We start from the raw sequence: 19242 nt of genomic DNA on the forward strand, positions 1-19242 counted from the left end.
GACACTTGTTGTGTGAGATAAGGCTAATGACACCCGCTGTTGTTTGTAGGAGTACATGCAGTGTGTGACGTCAGTGGATGGAGAGTGGCTGGCAGAGCTTGGACCAATGTTCTACAGCATCAAGGACGCCTCCAAAACAAGACAGGTGAGTCTCCTAGTATTGTCATGTTTCAGGATTAATACTTTTCCCACTCACAGATCATATATATTTATATTTGTGTTCAGATAATAGCTCATTGGTACCATTACAAGCATGTCATATTATGCTACAATAGAAGTCTTCAGTTGCTATCCTGTGTGTGTGAGTGACTTGGGTTTAACGCATGTCAGCTTAATGTGGGAGGAAAGGCGGAAGTGATGCAGGTGTCAGACGTTTACCACTTCGGTGACACCCACGCGCATGAGTATGGTGCTGACAAACCTTGAAACATAAACGTGATGAACCGGGATTCGAACCCACGATGACAGGTTTCTGGCTTGCCCAAGGGACATAACTCTGCACAGCCACCTGTGGCCCGGTGTCTCTAGACATCCTTAGATGTTTAGCACTTTGGTGAAATCCACAAGCACTGCTAGGGTGCTAACACAATTGGAACTAACTGGGATTAGTGTTGCAAAGGTGTACAGTGAAGTGTGATGCTTTAGACAACTTGGCAACCAGTGCTCCACTGATCATATTAACATGCTAAGGCAAAGGCTTTACTCTCAGGGCCTCGAGCTCAGACTTAGAACAAAACAAAGTCTAAAACTAACTACAGTCAACACGCACTACAGTCAACATGCACTACAGTCAACACACACCACAGTCTAAAACTTACTACAGTCAACACACACTAGTCTACTAACACAACAGTCAACATGCACTACAGTCAATACACACTAGAGTCGATACACACTACAGTCAACACACACGTCTAAAACTAACTACAGTCAACACACACAACAGTCAACACGCACTAGTCAATACACACTAGAGTCGATACACACTACAGTCAACACACACAACAGTCAACATGCACTAGTCAATACACACTAGAGTCGATACACACTACAGTCAACACACACAACAGTCAACATGCACTACAGTCAATACACACTAGAGTCGATACACACTACAGTCAACACACACAACAGTCAACATGCACTACAGTCAATACACACTAGAGTCGATACACACTAAAGTCAACACACACAACAGTCAACATGCACTACAGTCAATACACACTAGAGTCGATACACACTACAGTCAGCACACACAACAGTCTGCACACACAACAGTCAACACGCACTACTGTCAACACACACTACATTCTAAAACTAACTACAGTCAACACACACTAGTCTACTAACACAACAGTCAACATGCACTACAGTCAATACACACTAGAGTCGATACACACTACAGTCAACACACACAACAGTCTAAAACTAACTACAGTCAACACACACTACAGTCTGCACACACAACAGTCAACACACACTGCAGTCAATAACACTACAGTCTACACACACTACAGTCTACACACACAACAGTCAACATGCACTACAGTCGATACACACTACAGTCAACACACACAACAGTCAACACGCACTACAGTCTGCACACACAACAGTCAACACGCACTACTGTCAACACACACTACAGTTAACACACACTACAGTCTATACACACAACAGTCTACACACACAACAGTCAACACACTACAGTCAACACACTACAGTCAACACTCACTACAGTCTACATGCACTACAGTCTACACGCACTACAGTCTACACACACAACAGTCAACATGCACTACAGTCTACACACACTACAGTCTACACACACAACAGTCAACACACACAACAGTCAACACACACAACAGTCAACATGCACTACAGTCTACATGCACTACAGTCTACACGCACTACAGTCTACACACACAACAGTCAACACGGAAAACTACAGTCTACACACACAACAGTCAACACACTACAGTCAACACTCACTACAGTCTACATGCACTACAGTCTACACGCACTACAGTCTACACACACAACAGTCAATATGCACTACAGTCTACACACACAACAGTCAACACGGAAAACTACAGTCTACACACACAACAGTCAACATGCCCTACAGTCAACAGGCACTACAGTCTACACACGCTACAGTCAACACGGACTACAGTCAACACACACTACAGTCAAAACACACTACAGTCAACATGCACTACAGTCTACACACACTAGTCTACACACACAACAGTCAACATGCACTACACTCTACACACACGTCTACTCACACAACAGTCTACACACACTACACTACACACACAACAGTCTACACACACTAGTCTACACACACAACAGTCAACATGCACTACACTCTACACACACGAGTCAAAACACACTACAGTCTACACACACAACAGTCAACACGGACTACAGTCAACACGCACTACAGTCAACACGCACTACAGTCTACACGCACAACAGTCAACACGCACTACAGTCAACAGTCAACACGCACTACAGTCAACACGCACTACAGTCAACACGCACTACAGTCAACACACACAACAGTCAACACGCACGACAGTCAACACACACAACAGTCAACATGCACTACAGTCAACACGCACTACAGTCAACACACAGTTTACATTGTACCCACAACCTGCAGCAGGCAAACTATTCATGACCTTCACCTTGTTCCAGGAGAGAAAGAAACTGGCGGAGGAGGAATTGGTTGCAATGGAGGAGGAGATGAAACGAGCGGAGGAACTTATCAAGGCCAGAAAGGAGCAGCAGGACCAGTCGGCAGCTTCAGTGAGGAAGTGAGTATTGCCGTCTCTCCTACACACCTGTATCAGTCTGAACCGTTCCTCCTACACACCTGTATCAGTCTGAACCGTCTCTCCTACACACCTGTATCAGTCTGAACCGTCTCTCCTACACACCTGTATCAGTCTGAACCGTCTCTCCTACACACCTGTATCAGTCTGAACCGCCCCTCCTACACACCTGTTATGATGTTACAAAATGGCTCTATGTTTCACAAACTCATGATATATTTTTCTCCTAGGCCATCAATCGCGACACCAGGACGGAAAGATGAAAGTTCGCCCTACACCGCCACGCCTCGGAGAACCCCGGCCAAGTTTGGCCTGTGAGTGAAGAAGCTCATGTACAGCAGAGTATTGGTCTGTGAAGAAGGGATAACAACTCTTCCTGATTTTCTTGAAATCATGTATTGAATGATTTCTTTGTCGCAGATCATAGTCAATGGGAGACAACTCCAATATTCCCAAATGATTTTGGTGTAGAATGTCCACCACGATGAATGCCGTCATGTGACCTAGGTGTGGAATGTGCATAGAGACACCCAACACAATATACTCCCCGGTCAAGTTTGTTGAGGTGATTGAAAACACAGACAAACACTTTCCTGCATTTACCTAAATGCAAAAACTTTAATACATACCATCATGATGGGGACATTGTGTGACACAGAATACATCTCACACAGACATGGACAAATAGGAGGTGTCTGACTCTGTCTCTGATGATGACTGATGAACATTTGTACAAAATGATGATGATGATGATGATGCTAATTATGTCGTCATGTATCACATGAACAGCTGGAATGAAGCAGTGTACAGGTCATTAAAGGAAATCAAATATGTGCGTGGCGTTGTTATGTACCCACCACTGGGCCTGGTTAACTTAACAATGACAATAACCCTCAGAAAACAAGAGAAACACAACAAATAGATAGATATAGATATATATATATGCACATTCATGCAGAGTGAGTTGGGTTTAGCGCATTGAACGCTTTTAATGTGGGAGGAAAGCCCGAAGTGATGCAGGTCTCAGACTTTTACCACTTCGGTGAAACCCACAAGCATGGGTATGGTGCTGACAAACCTAGAAACATTATCAGGGCAAACAGGGATTCGAACCCATAGTCATAGGTTTCTGGCGTGCCGTCACCATTTACAACAAGATCGGGGATCTAGACTAGCCTGGAATCCCCATGGAGTGATGGCAAGTTGTACACATGACTTTGTCAGTCTATATGGCTTTATGCTAGACAATGTGCAGTGTAGTGAATTGCTTTTAATTCTAATATGAGATCAATACATTATGCAGTTGCCCCATCCCTCAACAGATCGCACAATTACTGACCAGAACTTGCATGTACAATGTGTTCAAGGCTGTTTCATGTTAAATGTCTGAATTCCAGGTCTTGTCAAGCTTGAATTACATCATACAGTCACAGCCAGTAAATAGAATGGTTACTTGACTCCTTTTCTGCCCCAATGATGTGTATAGATGTGGATGTCTTGGTGGGCACATCCATACAAGAATGGTACAAACTCAGCTTGTTGCCTGACCAGCGAGTGGAGGGAAGATATGGAACACGTTCAGTGCACATCATGATATGTGGTATATCACAACATAAACATATAAACATAAGGAGCAATAGAATCACAAAGTACACATCCATGATGAATTAGAAATACACAAGTCAATCTGACCCAGTGTTTATCACATGTGAAATGCATTGTAAGGCAAAGAGAAACCCTTGATATGATGTTCCATACTGAAGCAGCCATTGCTCCCTCTACCAGTCTACCCCTGGGGAACTCGTTCAGGAGCCCCGCTCTACGTAGTCCCACAACACAACAGGACATTTCCATCAGTCAGTTTCACTGAAAATACTATTCTCGTGGTCCAATGACTGACTGGTCCCAAGTTTCCGAGGTCAGTTGGTCATTAGTTTGGTTTGTTCCACATCCTCCTCTTCCTCGGACTCGGAGTCGGATGGTGCAGCCCGGACATCCTGGTACCACTGATTGGTCAGCGTCTTCATCCGGTTCTGTCCTTCCCGGACCTCCTGCAAGTAGATACACATACACACTGTATCAGTGGATCACACATACACACTGTATCAGTGGATCACACATACACACTGTATCAGTGGATCAGACATACACACTGTATCATTGGATCACACATACACACTGTATCAGTGGATCAGACATGGACACTGTATCAGTGGATCACACATACACACTGTATCAGTGGATCACACATACACACTGTATCAGTGGATCACACATACACACTGTATCAGTGGATCAGACATACACACTGTATCATTGGATCACACATACACACTGTATCAGTGGATCAGACATGGACACTGTATCAGTGGATCACACATACACACTGTATCAGTGGATCACACATACACACTGTATCAGTGGATCACACATACACACTGTATCAGTGGATCAGACATACACACTGTACCACTGGATCAGACATACACACTGTACCACTGGATCACACATACACACTGTACCAGTGGATCACACATACACACTGTATCAGTGGATCACACATACACACTGTATCAGTGCATCAGACATACACACTGTACCAGTGGATCAGACATACACACTGTACCAGTGGATCAGACATACACACTGTACCAGTTGATCACACATACACACTGTACCAGTTGATCACACATACACACTGTACCAGTGGATCAGACATACACACTGTATCAGTGGATCAGACATAAACACTGTATCAGTGGATCACACATACACACTGTACCAGTGGATCAGACATACACACTGTATCAGTGGATCAGACATACACACTGTACCACTGGATCAGACATACACACTGTATCAGTGGATCACACATACACACTGTATCAGTGGATCAGACATACACACTGTATCAGTGGATCAGACATACACACTGTATCAGTGGATCACACATACACACTGTATCAGTGGATCAGACATACACACTGTATCAGTGGATCAGACATACACACTGTATCAGTAGATCACATATACACACTGTACCAGTGGATCAGACATACACACTGTACCACTGGATCAGACATACACACTGTATCAGTGGATCACACATACACACTGTATCAGTGGATCAGACATACACACTGTATCAGTGGATCAGACATACACACTGTATCAGTGGATCACACATACACACTGTACCAGTGGATCAGACATACACACTGTATCAGTGGATCACACATACACACTGTATCAGTGGATCACACATACACACTGTATCAGTGGATCACACATACACACTGTATCAGTGGATCACACATACACACTGTATCAGTGGATCAGACATACACACTGTATCAGTGGATCAGACATACACACTGTATCAGTGGATCAGACATACACACTGTACCAGTGGATCAGACATACACACTGTATCAGTGGATCAGACATACACACTGTATCAGTGGATCACACATACACACTGTATCAGTGGATCACACATACACACTGTATCAGTGGATCAGACATACACACTGTATCAGTGGATCAGACATACACACTGTATCAGTGGATCACACATACACACTGTATCAGTGGATCACACATACACACTGTATCAGTAGATCAGACACACATTGTATCATTGGATCAAACATGGACATTGTATCAAACATGGAGAAAACATGCACACTGTATCAGTGGATCAAACAGTGACATGGAGGTCAACTATCTAGCCACTATCTAGCCAAACAGTCACAGCGACATGGGGGTCAACTATCTAGCCAAACAGTGACATGGTGGTCAATTATCTAGCCATAGTCACATGGTCAGCTATCTAGCCAAACAGTCACAGTGACATGGAGGTGAAATATATAGCCATACAGTCACATGGTCAGCTATCTAGCCATACAGTCACAGTGACATGGAGGTGAAATATATAGCCATACAGTCACATGGTCAACTATCTAGCCATACAGTCAACTGTCTAGCCATAGTCACAGTGACATGGAGGTCAACTATCTAGCCATACAGTCACAGTAACATGGAGGTCAACTATCTAGCCATACAGTCACAGTGACATGGAGGTCAACTATCTAGCCATATAGTCCCATGGTCAGCTATCTAGCCATACAGTCACAGTGACATCGTCAACTATCTAGCTATACAGTCAACTATCTAGCCATACAGTCACAGTGACATGGAGGTCAACTATCTAGCCATACAGCCACAGTGACATGGTCAACTATCTAGCCATACAGTCACAGAAACATGGAGGTCAACTATCTAGCCATACAGTCCCATGGTCAACTATCTAGCCATACAGTCACAGTGACATGTAGGTCAACTATCTAGCCATACAGTCACATGGTCAGCTATCTAGCCATACAGTCACATGGTCAACTATCTAGCCATACAGTCACAGTAACATGGAGGTCAACTATCTAGCCATACAGTCCCATGGTAAACTATCTAGCCATACAGTCACAGTGACATGTAGGTCAACTATCTGGCTATACAGTCACATGGTCAGCTATCTTGCCATACAGTCACATGGTCAACTATCTGGCCATACAGTCACAGTAACATGGAGGTCAACTATCTAGCCATACAGTCATAGTGACATGGAGGTCAACTATCTAGCCATACAGTCCCATGGTCGGCTATCTAGCCATAGTCACAGTAACATGGTCAACTATCTAGCCATACAGTCAACTATCTAGCCATACAGTCATAGTGACATGGAGGTCAACTATCTAGCCATACAGTCACAGTGACATGGTCAACTATCTAGCCATACAGTCACATGGTCAACTATCTAGCCATACAGTCAACTATCTAGCCATACAGTCATAGTGACATGGAGGTCAACTATCTAGCCATACAGTCACAGTGACATGGTCAACTATCTAGCCATACAGTCCCATGGTCAACTATCTAGCCATACAGTCACAGTGACATGTAGGTCAACTATCTAGCCATACAGTCACATGGTCAGCTATCTAGCCATACAGTCACATGGTCAACTATCTAGTCATACAGTCACAGTAACATGGAGGTCAACTATCTAGCCATACAGTCATAGTGACATGGAGGTCAACTATCTAGCCATACAGTCCCATGGTCAGCTATCTAGCCATAGTCACAGTAACATGGTCAACTATCTAGCCATACAGTCAACTATCTAGCCATACAGTCATAGTGACATGGCGGTCAACTATCTAGCCATACAGTCACAGTGACATGGTCAACTATCTAGCCATACAGTCCCATGGTCAACTATCTAGCCATACAGTCACAGTGACATGTAGGTCAACTATCTAGCCATACAGTCACATGGTCAGCTATCTAGCCATACAGTCACATGGTCAACTATCTAGTCATACAGTAACATGGAGGTCAACTATCTAGCCATACAGTCCCATGGTCAACTATCTAGCCATACAGTCACAGTGACATGTAGGTCAACTATCTAGCAATACAGTCACATGGTCAGCTATCTTGCCATACAGTCACAGTGACATGGTCAACTATCTAGCCATACAGTCCCATGGTCAACTATCTAGCCATACAGTCACAGTGACATGTAGGTCAACTATCTAGCCATACAGTCACATGGTCAGCTATCTTGCCATACAGTCCAATGTGACATGGTCAACTATCTAGCCATACAGTCACATGGTCAGCCACGTACCTGTTTCGTGAATCGTCTTGTAAAGAATGGAATGAGATACTTCACGTCCAGTTTCATGAAGCCTTTCAGATGTGGCTTGACATAGTTGATTTCATACTCCTCCTCTGTCAGCTCTGACAGGTGCTCAGAGTCCACCGTGTCGCCCTAGGGAGAGACATGTTATATACAGCTTATATACTGAAGAGACATGTTATAAGCAGGAGAGACAGAAGGTAATATACAGGTTACATACCGAAGAGACACATTTGTTATATATACATGACAGACAAACATGCAGGAGAGACAGACATGCTATATACAGGAGAGACAGACATGTTATATACCGAAGAGACACATTTGTTATATATACATGACAGACAAACATGCAGGAGAGACAGACATGCTATACACAGGAGAGACAGACATGTTATATACAGGAGAGACAGACATGTTATATACCGAAGAGACACAATTGTTATATACACATGACAGACAAACATGCAGGAGAGACAGACATGCTATACACAGGAGAGACAGACATGTTATATACAGGAGAGACAGACATGTTATATACAGGAGAGACAGACATGTTATATACCGAAGAGACAGATTTGTTATATACACATGACAGACAAACATGCAGGAGAGACAGACATGCTATACACAGGAGAGACAGATATGTTATATACAGGAGAGACAGACATGTTATATACAGGAGAGAGAGACATGTTATATACCGAAGAGACATTTGTTATATATACATGACAGACAAACATACAGGAGAGACCGACATGTTATATACAGGAGAGACAGACATGTTATATACTGGAGAGACAGAAATGTTATATACACGAGAGACAGACATGTTATATACAGGAGAGACAGATATGTTATATACCGGAGAGACAGATATGTTATATACAGGAGAGACAGATATGTTATATACAGGAGAGACAGACATGTTATATACAGGAGAGATAGACATGTTATATACCGAAGAGACATTTGTTATATACACATGACAGACAAACATGCAGGAGAGACAGACATGCTATACACAGGAGAGACAGATATGTTATATACAGGAGAGGCAGACATGTTATATACCGAAGAGACAGATTTGTTATATACACATGACAGACAAACAGACAGGAGAGACAGACATGTTATATACAGGAGAGACAGACATGTTATATACAGGAAAGACAGAAGGTAATATACAGGTTATATACCGAAGAAACATTTGTTATATATACATGACAGACAAACATAGGAGGGACAGACATGTTATATACAGGAGAGACAGACATGTTATATACTCACCATCTCCTTCGTCTTGCTCAGGGACACTTCTCTATTTGAACGCTTCTTTTTCACTCTCTTTTCTGCCTTTAGTAGCTGCAAAAATTAGACCAATACCAGTTCTGATAATAAGAAACCTCACCTCCTCACAACACATACCAGTCCTCACAGTACATACCATTCCTCACAGTACATACCAGTCCTCACAGCACATACCAGTCCTCACAGTACATACCAGTCCTCACAGCACATACCAGTCCTCTCATTACATACCAGTCCTCACAGTCATGCCAGTCAAAACAACACATACCACTTAAATCAACACATACCAGTCTTCACAACACATACCAGTCTTCACAACACATACCAGTCAAAACAACACATACCAGTCAAATCAACACATACCAGTCAATACAACACATACCAGTCCTCACAACACATACCAGTCAAATCAACACATACCAGTCCTCACAACACATACCAGTCCTCACAACACATACCAGTCAAATCAACACATACCAGTCAAAACAACACATACCAGTCCTCACAACACATACCAGTCAAATCAACACATACCAGTCAAAACAACACATACCAGTCAAATCAACACATACCAGTCAAAACAGCACATACCAGTCCTCACAACACATACCAGTCAAAACAACACATACCAGTCAAATCAACACATACCAGTCAAAACAGCACATACCAGTCAAATCAACACATACCAGTCAAAACAGCACATACCAGTCAAAACAACACATACCAGTCCTCACAACACATACCAGTCAAATCAACACATACCAGTCAAAACAGCACATACCAGTCAAAACAACACATACCAGTCAAATCAACACATACCAGTCAAAACAGCACATACCAGTCAATACAACACATACCAGTCCTCACAACACATACCAGTCAAATCAACACATACCAGTCAAAACAGCACATACCAGTCAAAACAACACATACCAGTCAAATCAACACATACCAGTCAAAACAGCACATACCAGTCAATACAACACATACCAGTCAAAACAGAACATACCAGTCAAAACAGAACATACCAGTCAATACAACACATACCAGTCAAAACAGAACATACCAGTCAAAACAGCACATACCAGTCAAAACAGCACATACCAGTCAATACAACACATACCAGTCAAAACAGAACATACCAGTCAAAACAGCACATACCAGTCAATACAACACATACCAGTCAAAACAGAACATACGAGTCAAAACAGCACATACCAAACAAAACAAGAGTCATCAGAGGAGGAAGTACCCCCGGTCTGATGCAGTTCAGAAATGGAGTTTGGCTGTGTACCCTACGTTTCGCTGATTGCCATTGGACACCTTCAGTGTAACTTCATTAATGCTGTTTAGTACTTTGTCCAATATCAAAAGGCACCAGTTCACCACCATACTGATCTATATAGCACCAGTTCACCACCATACTGATCTATATAGCACCAGTTCACCACCATACTGATCTATATAGCACCAGTTCACCACCATACTGATCTATATATAGCAACAGTTCACCACCATACTGATCTATATAGCAACAGTTCACCACCATACTGATCTTGTAGCACCAGTTCACCACCATACTAATCTGTATAGCACCAGTTCACCACCATACTGATCTATATAGCACCAGTTCACCACCATACTGATCTATATAGCACCAGTTCACCACCATACTGATCTATATAGCACCAGTTCACCACCATACTGATCTATATAGCACCAGTTCACCACCATACTGATCTATATAGCACCAGTTCACCACCATACTGATCTGTATAGCACCAGTTCACCACCATACTGATCTATATAGCACCAGTTCACCACCATACTGATCTATATAGCACCAGTTCACCACCATACTGATCTGTATAGCACCAGTTCACCACCATACTGATCTGTATAGCACCAGTTCACCACCATACTGATCTATATAGCACCAGTTCACCACCATACTGATCTATATAGCACCAGTTCACCACCATACTGATCTATATAGCACCAGTTCACCACCATACTGATCTGTATAGCACCAGTTCTCCACCATACTGATCTATATAGCACCAGTTCACCACCATACTGATCTATATAGCACCAGTTCACCACCATACTGATCTATGTATAGCACCAGTTCACCACCATACTGATCTATATAGCAACAGTTCACCACCATACTGATCTATATAGCAACAGTTCACCACCATACTGATCTTTATAGCAACAGTTCACCACCATACTGATCTATATAGCAACAGTTCACCACCATACTCATCTATATAGCAAGTTTCAACAAAAAGTAATTAACGGTTTTGGAGTTCTGCTCTAGGCACAGAAAACATTTGTTTTCATCATGAAAAAATCATGAAAACAAAATAAAAAGAACACAAATTCCAATCATCAAAAGGCACCAGTTCCAACAAAGACTTATCTATTTTGAAAATTTAAGCAAGACATTAAATGGTTTTGGAGTTCTTCTCCGGGAAACAGATGGACAGACACGCTGTTTGCTATATTCCCCCATATATAACAAATACAACTCATTTGTAAACTCACAAGTCATCATAAAACACATCATAACATGGTTGTCACTTCTAAACCCACCAGTCATCATAATATGCCTGTCATTGCTAAACCCAATGCTCATCACACTACAACACAGACCCAAGATATCCCTTCCAGCAACTTGTCCAAGTACACTCCAGTCTCACACACACTGACACCACAACCCTCCCTTGTCACTCATCCGGCAGTCAGGTGATAAACTCACCTTCATCAACGGCATGGTGGCGCCCCCTAGGAACATGATTGTAAACAACACAATGATCAGGGTCGTGGTCACAAGGACGTAGCGCTTCTCATCCTCGAACTCAAGATGGATGCTGAGGGCAAAGGCAATGGCACCTCGCAGACCTGTGAACATCAAGATGCATCACTATTCCTACAATACATGGCATACACCAGGATGCATCACTATTCCTACAATACATGGCATACACCAGGATGCATCACTATTCCTACAATATACGGCATACACCACGATGCATCAGTATTCCTACAATCTACGGCATACACCACGATGCATCACTATTCCTACAATATACGGCATACACCACGATGCATCACTATTCCTACAATATACGGCATACACCACAATGCATCACTATTCCTACAATACACGGCATACACCACGATGCATCTTTATTCCTACAATACACGGCATACACCACGGTGCATCACTATTCCTACAATACACGGCATACACCAGGATGCATCACTATTCCTACAATACACTGCATACACCACGATGCATCACTATTCCTACAATACATGGCATACACCACAATGCATCACTATTCCAACAATACACGGCACAAACCACGATGCATCACTATTCCTACAATACACAGCATACACCACGATGCATCATTATTCCAACAATACACGGCATACACCACGATGCATCACTATTCCTACAATACATGGCATACACCACGATGCATCACTATTCCTACAATACACGGCATACACCACATTGCATCACTATTCCTACAATACACGGCATACACCACGATGCATCACTATTCCTACAATACATGGCATACACCACGATGCATCACTATTCATCGAAGAACACAGCTTTTACTCTGTCTCCCTCACAAAACAGTGGCTACTCAGTGGGGTTTTTATATTTTGTACCAGACACATCTGACTAGCTCTTGTGGATAAAACATGTTATGGGAGGACAAGTCAACTACGTCAGACTGAAGTCTCTTTGACAGACACAGTGTCTTAGTTTCACACTCAACATATGAGAACAAATGAGAACATCATGAGGAACCAGGTACAGCAGTCTCCCATCACAACTCCATGTTCTTATTCTTCACTAATTCAGCATGAGGTAAGTGGCACAGAATATCAGATTATTAAAAAAACTATTTTTCTAATGTCCTTAAATTTAAAAGAAAGGCATTTGCAAGTCAACTAGATGGCGTTCCTTACCACTGAACCACATAATGAACTGCATCCCGCGTGTGATCTTGTGCTCACGGAAGAAGTTAACGAGGAAAGACAGCGGAAAAATATTGAAAGCTCTTCCAACCAATATCAACACCTGAAGGAAGAAAAAACAACATCCATTGTGTGAATCAACTTTCAGGTGTCATCATCACTTTGAAGCAGAAGGAAGCTCAGGGAGGGAGAAGGAATGGCCGCACCAGTCAGAAAAGAGCAGGCAACTCTGGGACACTTGTGTTAGTCTTAGTGTAATATCTGTTATTGAAATACAGTACTTGTAAACTAGTGCATAATATTATGACAGGCCAACAGACGCCTGTTTGTTTAATGTGATTAGTTGCAGGTGAGCACAATCACATGCTGTATTGTAACATGTGACAGTCTTGAAGAAACGGCTTGTCATGTGGCAGGTTCGTCTCCCTACTCCTGCATATGTTGTTGCTCTCTGAGAACCCAACAGTTGGTATGACAGGGAGTAGAGTAGAAGGGCACCAGGGGAGGGAGAAGGAATAGCCAGCACTTGTCCAAATTGTCGACAACAATGCATGACAGTACCCCGACACTTCTTACTAATCAATAATAAACGAACAGACAAAGTGGACAATGGCTTCACATTTAAGTTTATCAACTGATTTGGAGAAGAGAAGTTCAAGTACTTACTATACTCCATATCACAAAGGCTGGCTTCACGTTGACTTTAAAACTAAAAATGGCTAACCCAAGATATGCAAAGACACACGTCTCTGAAAAAGAAAAAAAAGGTATTCAGTCATTACATCACAGACAGCTGCCTGAGAGAGATGACACATATAAACTTGAGCATATTAACATGATGACAGACAGTCACACACTTGACAACTCTCAGTATTGCTATGTCCTGCACTAACGACATCCCCGATTAGTAAATGACAGATCCATATACAAAACACTGACAGTTTCATTGTGCAGTGGCCGGCTGTTGTTTCCTGATGCTAACAGCCGTGTTGGGTGCGGTTCTATCAGAGATGACTGCAGCCAGGACAGCCATTCTATTTACCCTGGACAGACAAATACAGTTACCCTTATTTTGACAAATAACAAATATGAAATAAGTATCAATGTTCCACTTGGACTGAGTAAATGAATTGTCTCCTGATGTGTTAGCCCTAATTAAATGAGATGCTAATTACCGATATGTGGATGTAGCAACATCATCACCTGATTATTTGTCATCCATGAATAGACTGAACAGCTTGCCTCATCCTGACTCGTGTTACTGTGACTAATTGCGGCGATGGAACACTGGAGCCACGGGCGGGGGGCAGTCATGCTTAGTTTTCCAAATGGTTGTCATAGCAACCCAGGAGTATGTACTCCTCCCTCATCCTATTGTTCTCCAGTCGGATTAAATCTCATAAACGGGGTTGTTGTAATATCCCTGGGATTTTATTTGATATTCCAGGCATATTTGATTAATACAACTTCCGTTTAGATAGTAACATATGAATGTTTCTGGCTAGAATTTTATTTTGCATTTGAACACAATGTGATGAATGTAAAATCAAATGACAAATGTTTTCTATATATTCTGAGGCTCGAACATGCAACCTTCATGTCTGTAGCCCAGTGAGTGTAACATGCAACCTTTGTGTCTATGGCCAGTGAGTGTAACATGCAACCTTTGTGTCTGTAGCTCAGTGAGTGTAACACACAACCTTCATGTCTGTAGCCCAGTGAGTGTAACATGCAACCTTCGTCTCTGTAGCCCAGTCAGTGTTACATGCAACCTTCGTGTCTGTAGCCCAGTGAGTGTAACATGCAACCTTTGTGTCTGTAGCCCAGTGAGTGTAAACACAACCTTCGTGTCTGTAGCCCAGTGAGTGTAACATGCAATCTTTGTGTCTGTAGCCCAGTGAGTGTAACATGCAACCTTCATGTCTGTAGCCCAGTGAGTGTTACATGCAACCTTCGTGTCTGTAGCCCAGTGAGTGTAACATGCAACCTTCGTATCTGTAGCCCAGTGAGTGTAACATGCAACCTTCGTATCTGTAGCCCAGTGAGTGTAAGACGCAACCTTTGTGTCTGTAGCCCAGTGAGTGTAACACGCAACCTTCGTATCTGTAGCCCAGTGAGTGTAACACGCAACCTTCGTGTCTGTAGCCCAGTGAGTGTAACACGCAACGTTCGTGTCTGTAGCCCAGTGAGTGTTACATGCAACCTTCGTGTCTGTAGCCCAGTGAGTGTAACATGCAACCTTCTTGTCTGTAGCCCAGTGAGTGTAACATGCAACCTTCGTGTCTGTAGCCCAGTAAATGTTGCATGCAACCTTCGTATCTGTAGCCCAGTGAGTGTTACATGCAACGTTCGTGTCTGTAGCCCAGTGAGTGTAACATGCAACCTTCTTGTCTGTAGCCCAGTGAGTGTAACATGCAACGTTCGTGTCTGTAGCCCAGTGAGTGTAACATGCAACCTTCGTGTCTGTAGCCCAGTGAGTGTAACATGCAACCTTCTTGTCTGTAGCCCAGTGAGTGTAACATGCAACGTTCGTGTCTGTAGCCCAGTGAGTGTAACATGCAACCTTCGTGTCTGTAGCCCAGTGAGTGTAACATGCAACCTTCTTGTCTGTAGCCCAGTGAGTGTAACATGCAACCTTCGTCTCTGTAGCTCAGTGAGTGTTACATGCAACGTCCGTGTCTGTAGCCCAGTGAGTGTAACATGCAACCTTCGTGTCTGTAGCCCAGTGAGTGTAACATGCAACCTTCATGTCTGTAGCCCAGTGAGTGTAACATGCAACCTTCGTGTCTGTAGCCCAGTGAGTGTAACATGCAACCTTCGTGTCTGTAGCCCAGTGAGTGTAACATGCAACCTTCGTATCTGTAGCCCAGTGAGTGTTACATGCAACCTTCGTGTCTGTAGCCCAGTGAGCGTAACATGCAACCTTCATGTCTGTAGCCCAGTGAGTGTAACACGCAACCTTCGTGTCTGTAGCCCAGTGAGTGTTACATGCAACCTTCGTGTCTGTAGCCCAGTGAGCGTAACATGCAACCTTCGTGTCTGTAGCCCAGTGAGTGTAACACGCAACCTTCGTGTCTGTAGCCCAGTGAGTGTTACATGCAACCTTCGTGTCTGTAGCCCAGTGAGCGTAACATGCAACCTTCTTGTCTGTAGCTCAGTGAGTGTAACATGCAACCTTCGTGTCTGTAGCCCAGTGAGTGTAACATGCAACCTTCTTGTCTGTAGCCCAGTGAGTGTAACATGTAACCTTCGTGTCTGTAGCCCAGTGAGTGTAACATGCAACCTTCATGTCTGTAGCCCAGTGAGTGTAACATGCAACCTTCATGTCTGTAGCCCAGTGAGTGTAAGACGCAACCTTTGTGTCTGTAGCCCAGTGAGTGTTACATGCAACCTTCGTGTCTGTAGCCCAGTGAGTGTAACATGCAACCTTTGTGTCTGTAGCCCAGTGAGTGTAACATGCAACCTTCATGTCTGTAGCCCAGTGAGTGTAACATGCAACCTTCGTGTCTGTAGCCCAGTCTGTAGCCCAGTGAGTGTAACATGCAGCCTTTGTGTCTGTAGCCCAGTGAGTGTAAGACGCAACCTTTGTGTCTGTAGCCCAGTGAGTGTAAGACACAACCTTCGTGTCTGTAGCCCAGTGAGTGTAACATGCAACCTTCGTGTCTGTAGCCCAGTGAGTGTAACATGCAACCTTCGTGTCTGTAGCCCAGTGAGTGTAAGACGCAACCTTCGTATCTGTAGCCCAGTGAGTGTTACATGCAACCTTCGTGTCTGTAGCCCAGTGAGTGTAACATGCAACCTTTATGTCTGTAGCCCAGTGAGTGTAACATGCAATCTTCGTGTCTGTAGCCCAGTGAGTGTAACATGCAACCTTCGTGTCTGTAGCCCAGTGAGTGTAAGACGCAACCTTTGTGTCTGTAGCCCAGTGAGTGTAAGACACAACCTTCGTGTCTGTAGCCCAGTGAGTGTAACATGCAACCTTCGTGTCTGTAGCCCAGTGAGTGTAACATGCAACCTTCGTGTCTGTAGCCCAGTGAGTGTTACATGCAACCTTCGTGTCTGTAGCCCAGTGAGTGTTACATGCAACCTTCGTGTCTGTAGCCCAGTGAGTGTAACATGCAACCTTCGTGTCTGTAGCCCAGTGAGTGTAACATGCAACCTTCGTGTCTGTAGCCCAGTGAGTGTTACATGCAACCTTCGTGTCTGTAGCCCAGTGAGTGTAACATGCAACCTTCGTGTCTGTAGCCCAGTGAGTGTAAGACACAACCTTCGTGTCTGTAGCCCAGTGAGTGTTACATGCAACCTTCGTGTCTGTAGCCGAGTGAGTGTAAGACACAACCTTCGTGTCTGTAGCCCAGTGAGTGTAACATGCAACCTTCGTGTCTGTAGCCCAGTGAGTGTAAGACACAACCTTCGTGTCTGTAGCCCAGTGAGTGTTACATGCAACGTTCGTGTCTGTAGCCCAGTGAGTGTAACATGCAACGTTCGTGTCTGTAGCCCAGTGAGTGTAACATGCAACCTTCGTGTCTGTAGCCCAGTGAGTGTAACATGCAACCTTCGTGTCTGTAGCCCAGTGAGTGTAAGACGCAACCTTTGTATCTGTAGCCCAGTGAGTGTAACATGCAACCTTCGTGTCTGTAGCCCAGTGAGTGTAAGACGCAACCTTCGTATCTGTAGCCCAGTGAGTGTTACATGCAACCTTCGTGTCTGTAGCCCAGTGAGTATACCACTAGTCTACACAGGCACTGAAATATCACAATGCTTTTAAGAATGTCTTTTTCAAGTAACATATGCCAGCAACAGATACTTTACGTCCGTTTCCTAAGGTTCATAGAAAATATGTTTGAAACATAAAAATGTTAATAAATGTTGTCTAAAATTTCTTTTTTTGGTTTCTAAGTTATAAAAAACACTATCTAATGTTTTCTGATATTTTAAACCATAATCCTTTGGATAAAAACCTCTGGGATTACGCCCCCCGGTTTTACCCATAGGATGCAGGTCTTAAATATAAACACCCCTTGAACATGCTCTCTCCTACACACATAGGAGTACTGTAACACTGACAAGTACACTGAGAGTACTGAATGCAATTTAATGGATTAATCTTGTATTTCATTTTAGATATGCACCACAGCATTGCTACTCTCACATAAACAGGTTAAAATACAATAAATAATACTTTTTTCTTTGTTTCTTATCTTTTGTATAATGGGCATCCCCCTCAAGAGTATTCAGAAGTATGAGAGAAAAAAATACACTATTATGAGCAGAAAAAAATTACTAAGTATCCCTTCAGTGAAGTAAATGTGGTTTTCTTCCCACATAAAGACCCACCTGCTAGAAAGTCTACACTCCTAGAAAGTCTCACCTGCTATAAAGACA

At 43.2% G+C, this 19242-nt stretch overlaps 2 protein-coding genes across 3 annotated transcripts in view; one reads left to right on the forward strand and one right to left on the reverse strand.

The window, feature by feature from the left end:
* Positions 1 to 3657, forward strand: part of LOC139454590 (pre-mRNA-splicing factor ATP-dependent RNA helicase PRP16-like) — a 142746-nt gene extending 139089 nt beyond the window's left edge. Inside the window, exons 24-26 of the mRNA XM_071236400.1 lie at positions 50 to 145; positions 2704 to 2822; positions 3071 to 3657. Coding sequence (XP_071092501.1) covers positions 50 to 145; positions 2704 to 2822; positions 3071 to 3158 — 303 coding nt within the window. The 3' untranslated portion in view covers positions 3159 to 3657. The remainder of the gene's footprint in view (positions 1 to 49; positions 146 to 2703; positions 2823 to 3070) is intronic.
* The window catches only part of LOC139454591 (sodium/hydrogen exchanger 8-like), a 52436-nt gene continuing 36623 nt past the window's right edge, over positions 3430 to 19242 (reverse strand). For both annotated transcript variants that reach the window (XM_071236403.1, XM_071236402.1), the window contains 6 exons: positions 14524 to 14606; positions 13849 to 13960; positions 12617 to 12759; positions 9832 to 9906; positions 8530 to 8673; positions 3430 to 4891 (listed from right to left, as the gene is read on the reverse strand). In XM_071236403.1, coding sequence (XP_071092504.1) covers positions 4760 to 4891; positions 8530 to 8673; positions 9832 to 9906; positions 12617 to 12759; positions 13849 to 13960; positions 14524 to 14606 — 689 coding nt within the window. In that variant the 3' untranslated portion in view covers positions 3430 to 4759. The remainder of the gene's footprint in view (positions 4892 to 8529; positions 8674 to 9831; positions 9907 to 12616; positions 12760 to 13848; positions 13961 to 14523; positions 14607 to 19242) is intronic.

This window comes from Haliotis cracherodii, unplaced genomic scaffold (assembly GCF_022045235.1).
Source record: "Haliotis cracherodii isolate W230 unplaced genomic scaffold, xgHalCrac1.p SCAF_10, whole genome shotgun sequence".
Taxonomy (NCBI): domain Eukaryota; kingdom Metazoa; phylum Mollusca; class Gastropoda; order Lepetellida; family Haliotidae; genus Haliotis; species Haliotis cracherodii.